Raw genomic sequence first — 15,685 nt, 5'->3', positions numbered from 1 at the left:
AAAGAGTGTAAATATTGCCATAGATAGCAGGCTCTAAGGATCTACAGCCTCAAACAGCTACTGTGAGCTGTTTGTGCTTTGTAAGAAGTTTTACTGAGGGGCTGTGCTTTTTTTCATTCCTTTATTTGATTCCTTGCAGTCTAAAGTGAGAAGAATTGGTTAATCAGTGTTTGTTTCCTTGGTCCTTGCCACATTTGTAAAGTTCAGAGGTAAAGTCATGTGGAAAAAGCATGGTTTTCCTTCCCTGTCATGGCTCTCCCAGATGAGGCAGCTCTCCTGGAGCTAGATTGTGAAGCAGTAATTTCAAGCCCACTGAATGGTTTTAACTCCCCTTCCTCACCCATGCACACTGCCCTCTCAGTACAGCTGGCTTGTGCTCATTAGTCAGCAGCACAGCCCATCTATTCAGAAGGCTTGAATCAGCCCCTCTAAATGATGATGAAATTAAAAAATAACATAGAAAATCAGTATAACATGGTATAAGTCTTGTCCTATCCACTCCCTCACGACTTGCAAGTTTTCATCTCCTCTGCTTAACATATAAATAACATCAGCTCTAGTCATTGTGTGGGTCTCAGAGTCTTCAGCTCATCTCTGGTTTCATAACAGCAGGAGCATGTTGTTTCTTTCTGGTTTTAGGATGGAGATGGGAACCAGGATATACAGAGCAGATAAGGAATATGAAGGAGAAGGAGGAGCTGCTGGGCTTTTTCTACGTTTTTTGTCTAAAGTTGCCTGTGAGAAATATGTTGTATCTTAGTTTGTTTTGGTCCATTTAGTTTTTCCTCCCCAAAACTGGGGAGGTAGGATATAAAGTTGGTTTCCAGTGTGTCCCAGTTCCCTTGTTTTCAGGACAGTAGTGTTTTGTGGTACCTGTAAAGTAGTTCCAGTCTGAGGAAAAATCACCAACTTGTGCAGATATCCCCTGAGTAGGCAGGATGTCAATACCAGTACTGGTACAAACTTCTTAGCTGATGCTTTGCACCTCTGTCCTGTCCCAGTAATGATCTCTGCTTGCACCTTAGTTACAGGGAGAAGCTGAGATAGGGCTTGGAGCAAGCCAGGCTTTGCAGTGATTGAAGGCACTCTTCTAGCAGAGACTGTCACTGGTACCTAGTACAGTCATTGCCTTGGTCTGGTGAACTCCAGGGTTTGAAAGTGTGGATGGGAATGGGTTTTTAAGGGCTTTGTGTGTCCTGTTTCAGTGATCCATTGTTTTTTCTTTTTTGTTTACCCAGTCTGTAAAACCAGAGTGGCCCATGGAACCAACTCTCACGAGGTGAGTTAAAAACTTCTGTAGTGTTATCCTGCTACTTTCAGTCCCCCCATGGTGTTTTGGCTGGTGCTTTCTGGTCCCGTAGTGGGCAGAATGAGGGCTATGCCCAAATGACTTCTCTTCCCCCACCTCTCCCTTGTGTTATTTTTCCATATTTATCTGAAATGAAGTTAAATATGATTTAACCTCTTGACATGGAAGTTCTTTCTAGCAGTTTCTACCTTTTGTCATATAGTAGCTTCTAGCAGTTTGTTGCCTCCATTCTGCTCTGTCTGCAAGGAACCTCCTTCAGTGTCTCCTTTGGTGGGAGGTGACACTTAACTGGGGTTTTCACCCCACCATGTTTCTCTTCCAGCACACATGTGATGCAGGTGAGAAATGGTTTTGTGCCACAGATGAAGCAGGAGTGAAGGCCAGCTGGTTCCTCTCCTTGAGGGGAAGGAAACTGCAAATAGAGATTACTTCTAGGCATGTTCAGTTACAGTAACACGGCTGGAGCTGTGGGAAGAACAGGGCTGGTGGAACTATCTACTTTCCCTCCTTCCAGTAAGGCAGTTGCAGTTAAAATGGCTGTCTATTCCTGGAAGGAGTGCATTCCCTAGGAGCCTAGCTTCCTCCAAATTTAGGCGAGCGGAGTCCTGTTTTAATTCTTTTCCATTTGTGCTTCCTGCCTTCCTGCTTACTGCAGCTCAGTTTTGAGAATCCAGACCTCACTGCTGGCTCTTGCAATGCTTGGCTTCCTTTTGTTAACAACGTGGTTGTCGATCCAGGTTTTGCAGCTGCTCCTGAAATGTGCAGTATGTTGCTGCAGTGTCTCTGAGAGGTGAAGGCCCTGAAGTAAAATGTAAATGTAGACAAGCAGAATATCTACTGCTGAAATCCTGAGTGACTAGCGCTTCCTTTTAAAAATGCAGCTAGATTTTTCATGCAGGCCTTAGCCTGGATCATTTTACAAGCATGACATACAGTCCTATTAGTTTGCTGGAGCAGCTGCTACAGATTTTTGCAATGATTCCTGAGAACACTTGGGGACTGGGTTGTGAATTAACTTAAGACTCCAGCTTCCCTGTTGATTTTTCTGTCGAAAGTTCCTCTGCAACTGAAGCCTGAAATGCATGAACTTTTCAATACTTGTCGACTCAGGCTTGGACTTTCACTACTAAATCTTTCCTTGCTGTTCCTTCATACAGTGCAGCCTCCTGCCAGAATCTCATTATCTGAGCAAAATTAGACTAAAAATACAGTTGTAGGTTGCACTTTACCATAGGAACTTATTGCTAGATCCTAGGAGGACCCCTGGAAAAAAGCATAAACTCTTGCATGGTACTTTACATAGTAGTAGTAGTCAGTTTTTGAGTTGCTAAGTTCTTAGGAGTGATCCAAAAGTGTCTTTATGATCAGAGAGAAACTGTAATGTAATTGCTATTTTATGGTCAATGATGGCAAGGAAAGCATAGAATAAATCTCAGCTTACAGTGCACTGTCTAAAAGATGGAGTGTAGGTCTGCAAGCAAGAAATTGTTTCCTGTTTTATCAGTGACTCCTTCTTTGGCTTTTGGTATATTGCTTCATTTTCTGTAGTGGTATTCCCACTGCACAGCTGACACTGGAACTAGAACACACCCTGACCAGAAATGTGCTTTTCTTCTCAAGATGACTCCTTGGAAAGTTCAAGTACTGTCTCACAGGAGCAGCTGATGGAGCAGCCATGAGTTTGGGTTTGGTGCCCACCAAGGCTGGCAGACTGTATTTTTTCACAAGGCTGTGAAAACAAGCGAGTTAAGCCAAGGTGCTGTTAGTGAGTCTTCTTACAGTGTTCCCCAGTTCTGCACAGCCTTTACACTAGAAGCTGGTATCAGCCAGCTCAGCACTTGAACCCTACTTTGCCAGCACTGTTTGTTAGACTTGAACAGAGATGATGCCTTGCTAGCTGCCAGTGGGTCAGAACGTAACTGACTTTTGGTAAAGCTGCCATGAGACACCACTGAGACATATAACCTGAAGAAATGTGTCCAGAATTACTCTTTTTCTCAGAGTTGAGTAGACAGGAATGAAAAGACAGGGAATCACTGTGGTTTTTGAGACTAAATTCCTTAAAGACACTGTCAGTAAGAATTCTTGGTGCCAGATGTTTTATTTTGCCTTCAAAAGAGCTCTGCATTTATAATGAGGAATGCTATTTGGAAATTATGATATAAAGTGTTCCCAAGTTATTGCCAGACACAGCAGGCCTGTGCTAATGACAAAGAGCAAGTGCACCCTGCAAGTGAGTTCTTGGAGCTGTGTTCATGCATGCTAAAAACCATAAGACACCACAGTCAGCCAGTATAACGCAACCCCATGGCAGTTGTGGAGATTGTGGCTAGTCCATGGGGCTGTTGGCACAGAGCTTTGCAGAAGAGAAGTTTCACATGGTTTCCAGTAGCCTGGCTCAGTTCAGTGCTGAAAAGATAAATTCTGGGTTTCCAAACTTCTAAAATAGGATGACAAGTACCTGCTCACCTTATGGAGTGGTTTATGGAGATTAATTAGCTAACACTCGAAGAGAACACTAGAGGAACAGCACAGTTCTTGCCAGTACAATGTAAATACTCTAATGCCAGCAGGCTACACGGGAGGAGGAGGAGAGCCACTTGTTTCGTGCCACTAGAGAGAGACAAATGAGGTGTGGTAGTGTTGTTGCTGTGAATGATCTTGATGGATAATTCTGCTGGTTAGACTAGGTTTCTTTCAGAGGTTGTTACCACTCACAAATTCACTCTGTCAGATAAATAGCATCTTGTATAATAAAGGCAGAGTAAGAATATCTGGTGCAAGTAGGTATTGACTGTATGCATTTACTTGAACTCAGAAAATGTTAATCTACTGAGTCGTTGTGCATACGTGCAGACAATTATGTGATCTTATGTGATCTACCAGATAAGGAGGAGTAAGGACAAAAATTAACTCAGACTTTAACTATGCATATATAACCAGTACATCATTTACCAGTTTTTTTCTGAACAACAAAACCAATTATATTTACTATTTTTATCACAGGAACAAATAAGTTTTTAGCAAAAATTCAGTCTGAAAGTACAACATACATAAGATGAGCAGCTGATCATAGATAATATATGAGAGAGAGAACAAAGTGGTAAAGTTTCTTCATAAAATCCTTCCAGTGACCCTAACTTCACTGATCAGCTAGTCTCAGAAAGCACAAAAACTGACAGGGAGCGTGTGGAAAGAATGAGCAAGCAGTGTAACTCATCTGCACTGTGCTGAAGCAGGAAGCTCCAGTTTTATTCTGTGTATTGCTGTGGAGTCACTGTGGGACCCACAGGAATATTCTTAGCCTCTCTGGACTCTGTTGAATCCCAAGTACAACACTAGACCCAAGCAGGCCAGTGAGGAAATAACAGGCATAAGGAAAAGCTGGTGTTGCAGAACTTAGGAAGTTTTTTGGCAAGCATTACGCATCTTGCACTGACTGAGGCAGGCAGTAGGCACAGGACTTGAGTAGTTAGCTATTGTCTTCAAGGCTCTTCAGAGAGGGAAGGTGCTCTAGTCAAAACATCCTTACCTGTGGGAAGGAATTTTACACAGAGAAGAGGAAGAAAAAACATGTCAGGTTGTCTGGCTTTGGACAGTCCTTTCTCATATTCATCTGATTACCAGCATGCCCTTTTGCTGCTGTGGATAACAAGGCTCAGCATCACTGGAGTGATGAAGATTCAGATGAGTAAAGCATAGCTTTTCCAGGGCTTTGAAGATGGAGAGCAAACCTAAGTTCATCCTCACTGCTGTGTGCAAAGCAATTGCATCACCTGTGCCAGAATGCTGCTTGTTGCCAGTTCTGCAGGAGTCATGGCAGCATCAACAACAGACCTGAAAAATGGGGCACTACAGTTATGATAATGATATATTTATGTAGGCATAGTAATGGAGGGATCAAGGGAAAGGGCAGCATAGCATGTTCTGAATATATAATGGCTCATCAGTTTACTTCTCTGCACCTTCCAGCAGTGCTTCTGTGCTCTTTGAGGCAGCTGCTGTCCGTCATTCAGGCCCTATAAATGCTTTACTTCTTGACATATCTGTTCCAATCCCTTAGAGAGTGCTATCTATTTAGAGTAATTGGTAAAACCAAGTCAAGAAAATCATTAGGCTGGCATTTGCTAGCAGTGACAACTGCTGGAGTCTGCAAGAAGTTCCCTGATGATGTGTGTGAAACTCTGGTGCTTCAGCCATTGCAACTGGACTGACCCAAACCATGGGAACTGGAGCTATGGGGAAGAACTCTTATAGTTAGTACATAGAGCTGTTCCTTCTGTTATACTCACAATACATGCCTGCATTCAATACAAAATTCATTGTCTGTGTTGGTCAAATACTCTGCCCTTTTGTTATACCTGCAGTTGCAGTAGCTTCCCAACTAAAGGCAGTAAATGAAATGGCAAAGAGCTGAGAAGAGAACGTTGACTGAAAGGGAAAGCTGCACTGCCAGTAGTGTTTGAAGAACTGTGTGTCAGTGAAATGAAACATAATGAAATAGGAGTAGTCACTGAGCAGGAATTCACACACAGTCATTTATCCACCAGTAGATGTTCCCCTTCACTGGCAAGCAGGTGGTAAGTGTGAAATTACTGAAAGACTTGTGCACAACCATGTGTGTGTGTTCCCAGATGGCAATCATCTTCAACCAAGAGGGCCTGAAAGCAGTGCGGCCCCCGTGCGTCATTCAGAGCTTCATCAATCACAATGCTGTGCTGTACAAGGTCTTCGTGGTTGGGGAATCCTACACAGTGGTGAAAAGACCATCTTTAAAGAACTTCTCTGCGGGTATCTCAGGTACGTTGTGCCTGTTTAAAACAAAATGTCAGTTCTTGGAGCCATGGTAGCAAACAGCTAAGAAAAAAAAACCCTTTGAAAAGGCTGTTAAGGTGAGGGCAGCTGGTTCTTATATACTGTGTTTACTGTATCATTTCAATAGGAAAGGAGATAACTCATCTGTTCTTGGATACATACGAATGACATTTGTATAGTAAATATTTATGCAACAGTAACCTGAGTCTTACCTGTTAGAAACAGTGTTTTATGTCATGTGGAAAGGGGGAGAGGGAGAGAAATTCTCTAATTTCACAGTAAGTTCATGTGTAATCTGTTCCGGAGTTTGTTTATAGATGTGCTTTGGAGAGAATTTCCTGGATTCCATCATTTCAGAACTTCCTCCCCTATTTTTACCTTGATTATGGATGTGTGTTTAAATTAAAGATCACTTGTCCTCTCCCCTAAACTAGTCTCTGTTCATGTGAGGCCCAGTGTTGTAAACCATGGTGGGAAGTGTCCTTTGGTTTGTAGATACCAGCAGTGGTGGGTGGAAGGAAGAATGGATTTACCAGAGAGGACAGTAATCCTCATATACATCATTAGACAGCAGCACCTAAAGGGTTTTAATTAAAGATTACTAAAATATCCTTTTGAGGACAAAAACCCCCTAGTTTCTTGAGAACTGCATTCTGTGGGCCTTCAGAAGCAAGATGGAATTAGCAGGGCATGGATGGAAGCATGATCTACCTGTAACTGGACAAATCCAGGAGGTGGAGTGTGGGAGGGGAGAAGGTATCATACTGAAGGAGATTAATTAACAAGGGCTAGTTTCTGTCACTTAGTGGTTTCTGCTGATCATAGTATGTCTGTGTGTGCTCACCATTGTGTTCTGCACACATGGACATACATATAGTAGGATTCTTGTCTGTAGCTCTGTATGCCTGTATTTATGTTTAGGTCTGGTTTATGTCCTGATCAGATTAAGTAGACCAGAATGTGTGTTAATATAAACTATTGGGACAGCTGGTCTGGACTTTTGCTGGAACAGAAGGTTTTAAGGCATCTTTCTAAAAATGTCTAGGTCATGTCTCATCCATTAGTGTAAAATATTACATTTTCTGGAAGCCCAGATAAAAATAAGTTTTGTGGGCAGATCAGGGTAAGCGTCTGACTTTCTTACTCTCATCAGGAGAGTTTAAGGGGGATGTGCTACAGGCACCTGACTAGGCAGATCTGACGATTAAGCAGATCTGAAGCACATGTGGCAGTCTAGAAGCTGACTGGCTGGAAGTACAGGGCCTTTCTAAATAGGAGGAGAGGCCAGGGGAATATATGGTGGTGTCAGGCTGCAAAGTGGATTTCATGGCTCTTTGTCGTGTGTGACCCTATAACTGCTCTTAAGTGCCCACTCAGAGAGCAGCATAGCAGAAATACTCTATCGATGGTGCCACCTGTGTGCTGAGATTTGGGTCTGGGTGTTCCCATGTGAGTTGTCTATATGATGCCATCAGTCTGGTGTGGTGGGAATGCTGAGGGGACACTTGTGGGTTTCTCCTTTCCAGTAAAACCTCCAGCACAGAGGGAGCAGGGCAGGAAGTGCTGGTTTCCACTGCCCTGTGTTAATGGCCTCTGTCACCTCAGGGAGTCTCCTGCATGCCTGTGATTCCTTCAAAGGGAGAGTGGGTCCTGACCATGAAAATTAATGCTTTCCTTCATGGTGACAGTGAGCTCCTCAGGTTCACAGAGATCAGAGTGTACCCAGGGTGCTGTCGACTCCCGACACGTCTTCCCGTTGGGACTGCCCCTTTGAGTATAGCAGATTAGTAGAAATTAACTGATTTATCTTTACTGAACTTAGTTAATTGGCTCTGATGAAGGAAAGGAAAAGGAATGTCTGTTTAACCTCCCTACAGTTCTGTTTATGGGTGGTGTGAGACCCGGTGGGTTCCTGCCTGAGCAGGCAGGAGTGCCACGCAGGAGGGGTGGGCCAGGGGGGATTCCTGGGGCTGCAGTGCCATCTACTGTTCCTTGCACTAATCCTTTGGAAATTAAATCCGGTATAAAGTTATTTACAACCTGCTTTTAATTCCAGACAGAGAATCAATATTTTTCAACAGCCACAATGTTTCAAAGCCAGAATCCTCATCTGTCCTAACAGCAGTAAGTACCCTTGGTCTCTTTGCCTCTACTGCGGCTGGAAAACTACCTAGTCATTTCTTGTGGAAATGTTAGTAGCTAGTGACTCTCCTTCACAAGTTGTCTGCTTCTGTGTTGCAGGCTGAGGTCTGTTTGGTACAAGGAACCAGCATGACTGTGTCCCCCCCTGGTTTTCCTTACCGAGCTCCGGTGAGGAAGCACTGGTGCAGGAGGCCTGTGCTGCTGGCCAGGCATAAATGCCCCAGAGCTAATCTAGGCAAAGGGAAGAAGGAAGTTCTGAATGCCTGGCCTTCACCTGTCCAGAGAAATTAATAAGCATAAATCATCCTTCTAGGACTCAGTTCTGTGAGGAAAGACAAATGGTGAAAATTCAAGCAGAGAAACTGCATTGGGCAGGGCCACAGAGGGCCAGCAGCTGTCTGTTGTGGGAGCACACATGAGCTGTGACCATGGGACTATTTCTAGGTGTCTTCTGAGTCCAGCAGTGCCAGCACGCTGCACAGTTTCACGCTTGCATTACCAGTCCTTTTAATCAGTTTTGCATGTATAAAAACTAAGAAGTTCTCAGGCACTGGCTGCTGTGAAAGTCACTTTACAGGACTGGGTCCTTGCAATCTCTTGAGTCTCCAGATTGTTTTCTTTTTCACAAGCTCTATTGGGGAGTAGTAGTTTCATAATCAGCAATGATTAAATTTTTGTACAACACTGATGGGAATGTTAAATATTACAGCTTTAATTGTGCTAGGCATAAATCCTTTCATGGCTAAATTTGCTTTCAAACTAAGAGAGAATATATGCTCCTGTGGTTTGCCTTCCTTCTCTCTCAAACACATACATATTCCATACACTCTTCTGTAGGCATAACAGTTTACTTTTACTACATAACCTATTGTTTTAAAAGTGAAAAAAATTACATCCTCCAGTCATAAATAACCCAAGTTTTTAATCCAAATAAATGTTTGTAGAATAACTTACACATGAAAATCCTCATAAAAGACAGCCCCTTTGAATTAGCCTCTACCCTGAAGATATTAGTGGAGTTGTGTTGTATGGCTCAAGGGAACTAACAGCAGGAGTCTGTCTGATCAGTCCTTTAACATATGCCATAATCTACGTTTAAATAGCAGAATGATAGCCGGAATATTTGCAGCACCGGATTTAACATGCCAGCTCTATTTGGTTTTTTAAGGTGCAGATCCAGTACTTAAAACAGTGAGTCTCATTCTCTATTCATTCCTGTACTGCTGTGTTTCTTGAGGAGCTGCAGCAGTATGAAGAAGAAGAGCTAGGTGCTTTAGAGCAGATGAACTTCCAGTATAGGTAGGATTCTGAATTACGAATGCAGTTTCTTTTTGGTGTCTTTCTCTGTTTCATGCCACCCAGTTCTTTGCAATTAGATTTGGTGGATATGCACCTGGAAACCTCTGAAAATTCATCTTTACACTAAAAAAGAGACTGTTTCAAAGTCCCTTAGTAATGTTTCTTTTTCCACTATAGCTGGATAAAATCGAAGGAGTATATGAGCGGCCAAATGACGACGTCATCCGGGAAATCTCTAAGGCTCTGCGGCAAGCTCTAGGAGTTTCCCTCTTTGGAATTGATATCATCATTAACAATCAGACTGGGCAGCACGCAGTCATTGATATAAATGCATTCCCAGGTGAGAAAGGCAATTTCTCTCATGCTTTGTGGAAATCGTGTAGTGAGTGCTTAGTCTGAAGTTTTACTACTGGTTTCTCACATCATTGCTTCCCAGGTGGGGGACAGAGCAGCAGCCAGATTCTTCTGAGATCAGATGTTTAACTGTAACATGGCTGTCATGCTCTTCCCTGCAAAGGAATGCCCAGGAACTGAGGCATGGAACTGTGTGCTGGGACCTGGGCTTTCTGGGCCTGTCCCTTGTTGAAGAGTAATAAATTCTACTTTAGGAAAGCCTTTTAAGATTTCTTTTTTTCCATACTCTGTGCCATTAAAAGTGTTGAGGGGGTGGAAGAAGCAAACTGTTCCATTGAAAATCTCTTCCTGTGCAAATTCCCCATGAAAAGACATTTTGTGCATAAAAGCAACACCACCAGGAAGCTGAAGAAGATGTTAAAATTGTAGATGCACAGACGTTGCTGTAAAAGGATAAATATCCTTGCAGGTTCTCATAAGTGGATCTTGAAATAAAACAATAGAATAGAGCATATGAAAATGGGTGAATTTGCCCTCCATTTTTTTTTAGTGCAGTACATGTCCTGGAAACAACTAAACAAACACCTTGACCAGTGGAATTTCTAAAAGGTGTTGTAAGTGTGTAAAATGAGAAGCAATAATGGTCTGTCACTTGTGCTAATTTCAGTAGCCTAACACAGAAAAATAATTCTTCATCTCCTATGATGCTGTTGTGCATGGGATTTTTCTTTTTGTGAATCTCTTCTCCTTCTCCTGAATAGTGATGTTTGTTTCCAGAGGCACGAACAGGCTGTTGCAGTTTTTTTAACTGGTCATTGAAGGCACTGAGTTTTCAATATGGCTGAATTATCTTTACATCTAGAGATCTTGCCCTATGAGCTCCCAGTCTTCTTAATATTTCAGTCCAGGTCCTCAATCCCAGTAATGCCCTGTAGTGCCTTGCCCATTTCTCTCCATAGTGATTGTTTTCCTTTTAAAACTCCAGCCCTCCTCTTCTCAGGTAATTTGGCAGCTTGGTTCTACCATATGATGTTGATGCAATCTGCAGACCTATGAAAACAGTATTCATTTGAACTTGCCACTCCATGGATGTAATCTTGATATGAGTTTGCCATCAGAAATGAGAGCAGATGTACCTGTAAGAGGCTGTTGTCTATTATCTGCTCTATTAGCTCCAGCAGGCCTTGGAAAACACTTCAGAGATAAATGTCTAAAAGGCCTATTGTGTCTCCCGTTCTATAAGAAACCACTGGGACTGTATTTAGCTGTGGTTACCAGTTGAGGTATTGAACTGTAGGCACAGTCACGTAGCATGTGGGTTTTGTTTTTGTCTGACCTCAGGTAACCAAGAGAAAAGGCTTTGCTTCGCTTGCTGCCCTGCTGGCTGCGCTTACCCAGCCCAAGCAGCAGCTTGTGTGCACATTCTGCAGCCTGTCACCAGTACAGGTGAATTGCTGTTTTTTCCTGTATAGAGGAGGCAGCTGGGAAGATCAGACCTGGATGTGCACTTTGTGTGTGTAAATAAGTTGTCACAAATGCAGGACATGGGCTCTCTGACCAAGGGAAGATGCAGAAAAGCAGAGAGTATGCTAGATCAGGGAGACCCTCCTAAAAATCAGGCAGGTAGCATCATGAATGCTGGCTTAAAAAAGTTTGTAGGCATTTCTTGACTCTGCAAAGCTTGGGGGAGCAGGGACTTTTTTTCAAACACATTGATGAGTGGACTAATTGACTATCCATGCTCGTCTAGAGAACTCTGAAGACAGTTTTCAACATGGCAAAAGTCAGGCCACTTGTAAACTGGCATTGCCAAAATGGTTTCAGAGGGCAGTGCTAGGATTGAACCTGCTGTGCAACTAGTGATTTGAAGCGTGCAAGACTTAGATTCTCACACTGATTCCTTGCATGACATGAACCCCGAATTAATTGCTAGTAGTTTCTAAACATATAATTTAATCTGTCCTTGATTTCCTTATCATCACAGCACAGTGATGTCCTACAGTTGTCTTTTCTGACAGGTCTGCAGCAGCAGCCAGTGAACAGAGCGAGGCAATATCCACAGAGTTTGCAGCCTTCCCCAGGCATCCTGTGGCTCAACGGTTAAGACACCCTCGTTCTCTTCCTCCCTTCCTTGCATTTATTTTTCACACGTGTGCTAAGTTTTCTGAGTGACCAGGCAGAATTATTTAAGCCTTTCCACCCAGTTTGCAGAGGGCTTGCACAGAGGAAGCCAGCCTGATACCTGCAGCTTCCTTACACTGTAACATCTGCTGGTTTCAGGTCTGAATAGCTGGCCATCTTATTTCCATTAAATATTTAAAGCAACTTCTTTGTGAGTTTGCCAGGTGCCCTCAAACAAGGTTGGTTTGTTTTCAGTGAGCACACATGAACACTCTAGGGTACTGTGGATCTCCTCTCTGAATACTAAAGCTGTTACTATGGAGATGGCTTATTCCCAGGGTGTTTGAAGCACTCTGAGTAGATTTGAAGGCTAATCCCATGGCTTTTACATAAGCAAGAAAGCAAAACAAGCACCTCTGTCAAAGAGGGGGAGATCTTGTTCTGGCTCCCATGACCAGAGTCCTAGTTGGCCCCTGCTGACCAATGGATTATTGTGTGGGATGTTGGGAAACTCGACGTTTTCAAATGGCTGATTTGTTTGGTGAATCTCTTTTCAGGCCTTAGAGAAAGGAAAACTGGGAGCTGTTGTCTGACACTGCTAGTGTTTTGTGTGACCTGAGAGAATTGTGACCAAGGACAATAAAATCCAAAGCAATGTAACAGCCCAAATAAGAGTTAACTGGTTAATATATGGATTTATAAATACACCAGTCACCACATTTAGGGTGAAATTATCTCTTTTGTTTTTCAGGAAGTTGGGTTTTTATTGCCAAAGGAAGTTGGTCTTTATAGGAGAGTGGAGAATAAAATTAAATTATTTATAGGACTGAGGGACTCTTCTGCCCTGTGATCACATCACTAGAAGTGTTTCAAATTGTGCATTTGCTTTGTGGTCTCTGGTTCTGCTCATGTGCTGCTGTGTGAATGTGTGCTGTTCCCATGGGACTTTTGAACTGTTATTTATTGCTTCAGTCTCCTGAATTAATAGCAGGTCACCTTCAGAATACTTTTATAGACATTTTAAAACAATCAGCCTAGCCCATTAAATACACTGAATGTCTTATGTCACCTCTAAATACTAAATCACATTTATTACAATTTTAAGTAATGCAGTAGCAGTTAATATCCATTTCAAGACATACCAGTCTGTTGCATGTCTGGTTCAATTTTGAAATTAATACAGTGTTAAAACTGCACCTGTACCAAAGTGTTTAGAACAGAGCCAGAAGCTCTGTACTACTACTGCAACCCATTGTGTCATAAAAAAGTGTCATGTCTCCTTGTATTTGAGCAACTGTTTTAACCAGGAAGCTTGTTGTTAAACTCTGCGTTGTGAATTCTCTGGACTTGATTAACAGAACATACAGAAAGTTGGTGTCAGTACTGAAATGAAAGACTGATGTTTCTACCAAATACTCTCATTTATCTATGTTTACAGTCACTTGAGTGTTTTTTCAGACATTGCTCATAGTGGGGAACATATTTTAAGTGCCAAGTTAGATTAGATTAGATTAGATTAGATTAGATTAGATTAGATTATCATCACATTTCTTTTTAGGCAGTGGAAGCTGCCTTTTCTGTAGGGAGTAAGGCCAGCCCCTCTGTCCTCTGAGGTTTCCCTAGTAGGGGAATTGCTGAGCAAATTCTAGAGAGGCTCCAGCCCCTCTAGGAGCTGCATTAGAGCCACTTTCCATAGTAAACCTGGAAAAAAAGGATGGAAAAGATAAACATACCACAGAGTTTGTAACTTAGGGGAAAACCTGGACTTGGCAACAAATTGTAGAATATACCTAAAATTGTGTATACACATAAATACTTGGGAGAAAAAAGAAAATCTGAAAGGAGACAGTTTTTCTTATTGAACCAAAGTATTTTTGTAGCAATGGTCTCTGTTCCTTTTTATGCTAATCTATTTGTTCAGTCACTCAAAATGATGTCATGCTTTTTATTAGCACTTGGAGGGCAAGGACAACCAAGGAAATAAACTGGTCCAAGAAGCCTTTCAAATAACTTTTGAAAACGACTTAATGGCCTTTTTTTCTTTTCTTAATTCTTCTCTTTTTCAGGTTACGAGGGTGTTTCGGAATTTTTCACAGATCTACTGAACCACATAGCTGCTGTCCTACAGGGTCAGGCACCTGAGGGGAATCAGCTAAACCGCAGCAAGCTCCTTGCAGAGCAGACCAGTGGGATCATGGATGAGCGGATATGCTGCGCTGGCACAGGCTGTCTCAGCGTCATGGGAAAAGACTCCTCCTGGATTGTGGAAAGTGAGACCAACAGCTCAGTAAAATTGCAACACCAGAGACTAGGCTGCAACTCGGCAGTGTCCCCCAGCTTCCAGCAGCACTGCGTTGCTACATTGGCAACAAAAGCTTCTTCTCAATAACTTGCCAATGCCATGGACTGAGAGAAAGCCACAGGGATACAATTTGTGGTCCCAGAACCAGATCAGGCTATAATTATTCTGTTGAGAAAAATGAAAAGAAAAACAAAACAAAAACCAAAACACAAACCACAACACACAAAAAAAACACAAAATAAAAAAACCTTTCCATTTGATTTAACATGATGAGCTGATGAAATGGACTGAAGATGGAGGGGGAAAAGGTGATTCAGATCCATTTTGTCAGATTCCAGTTGCAAATCTGTAGTGAGTTTACACACACGTGGGTTTTAACACTAGTCCTTTCATTGTGGGAGGGTTGCTCTTTAATTTCTATTGTTCTTTGTAATCACTGGTGACCAGCATTTTAAAATCGGACCTCATGGTATCAAGAAGATAATAATGTTGAAATGCAGTGTCTGAATGTAACAGTGCTAGAGATTTTTGCCTAAAATATTCCCTGATCCCTTTTTCTAGGTAGGCTGTTGCAAAAGAAAGCTAAAACGACTTCAGTATCGCTAAACCAAATCTCCTGAAACATTGACCAGTCAAGATGTTGACAGGTAGCTTGCTGTGAAACTGTGGCACTTTGAGTGGGACAGGTCAGACTGGCTGTTCAGGGTGCAGAAGCAAGATGACCACCCCAGTTCCAGATTTGCAGTTCTTCTCCCAGGCCTCATTGCTACAGTCAGAAGCAGCTTCTTGCCACGCTTGCCAACAGTGGCACGTTTGATCCAGACAGGGTGCTGATAGGTTGAGTGATTTAGTAGATTAAATATCATCCTTTCAATTGTCTGCTAGTGGTGAAATCCTAGAGGAGTTAAGAGAAGCAGCTCATCTTTTAGAAGAGTGTTTAATTCTCTCTCTATTGCACTTGTGAGGACTCTGGGACAGCTCTGCAAAAAGGCTGGTGAAGAGAGCCATGTGTTTTCCTTGGAGCTGTGCACCTGATGTGAGGCTAACACAGGTGCTGCCTTCCACAGATCCATGCTGCTGTGCATTTTTTTTTTTTTAATTTTGCAAATTAAATATAAGCAGAATTGTGTACCTTTGTATGAGGTAGATGTCATGACAGCTCCAGCTTAGAGACCACGTTATTTTGTTGCAGACTGCCAGCCAAGGCCATGGGGTGATTTACAGTGCTGTTTTATACTGTTTGTAAACTATAGCACAGCCAAATTGTGTCTTTTGAGATACACAGTAAACCTACAGTGTTCACCCTCTATTGCATCTTCTAGTGTGGCAGCATCTTCCACTGT

The 15,685-nt window shown here is 42.5% G+C and overlaps 1 protein-coding gene across 1 annotated transcript in view; it reads left to right on the top strand.

The window, feature by feature from the left end:
- ITPK1 (inositol-tetrakisphosphate 1-kinase) overlaps positions 1-14,506 on the top strand; it is an 82,621-nt gene extending 68,115 nt beyond the window's left edge. Inside the window, exons 5-9 of the mRNA XM_010003758.1 lie at positions 1,239-1,279; positions 5,944-6,109; positions 8,181-8,248; positions 9,743-9,905; positions 14,107-14,506. Coding sequence (XP_010002060.1) covers positions 1,239-1,279; positions 5,944-6,109; positions 8,181-8,248; positions 9,743-9,905; positions 14,107-14,429 — 761 coding nt within the window. The 3' untranslated portion in view covers positions 14,430-14,506. The remainder of the gene's footprint in view (positions 1-1,238; positions 1,280-5,943; positions 6,110-8,180; positions 8,249-9,742; positions 9,906-14,106) is intronic.
- The last annotated feature ends 1,179 nt before the right edge of the window (positions 14,507-15,685 follow it).

The sequence above is a fragment of the Chaetura pelagica genome, unplaced genomic scaffold (assembly GCF_000747805.2).
Source record: "Chaetura pelagica isolate M959 unplaced genomic scaffold, ChaPel_1.0 scaffold48, whole genome shotgun sequence".
Lineage (NCBI taxonomy): Eukaryota > Metazoa > Chordata > Aves > Apodiformes > Apodidae > Chaetura > Chaetura pelagica.
Note: the sequence above shows the minus strand (reverse complement) of the source record. Positions and strands in the feature narration are given on the sequence as shown.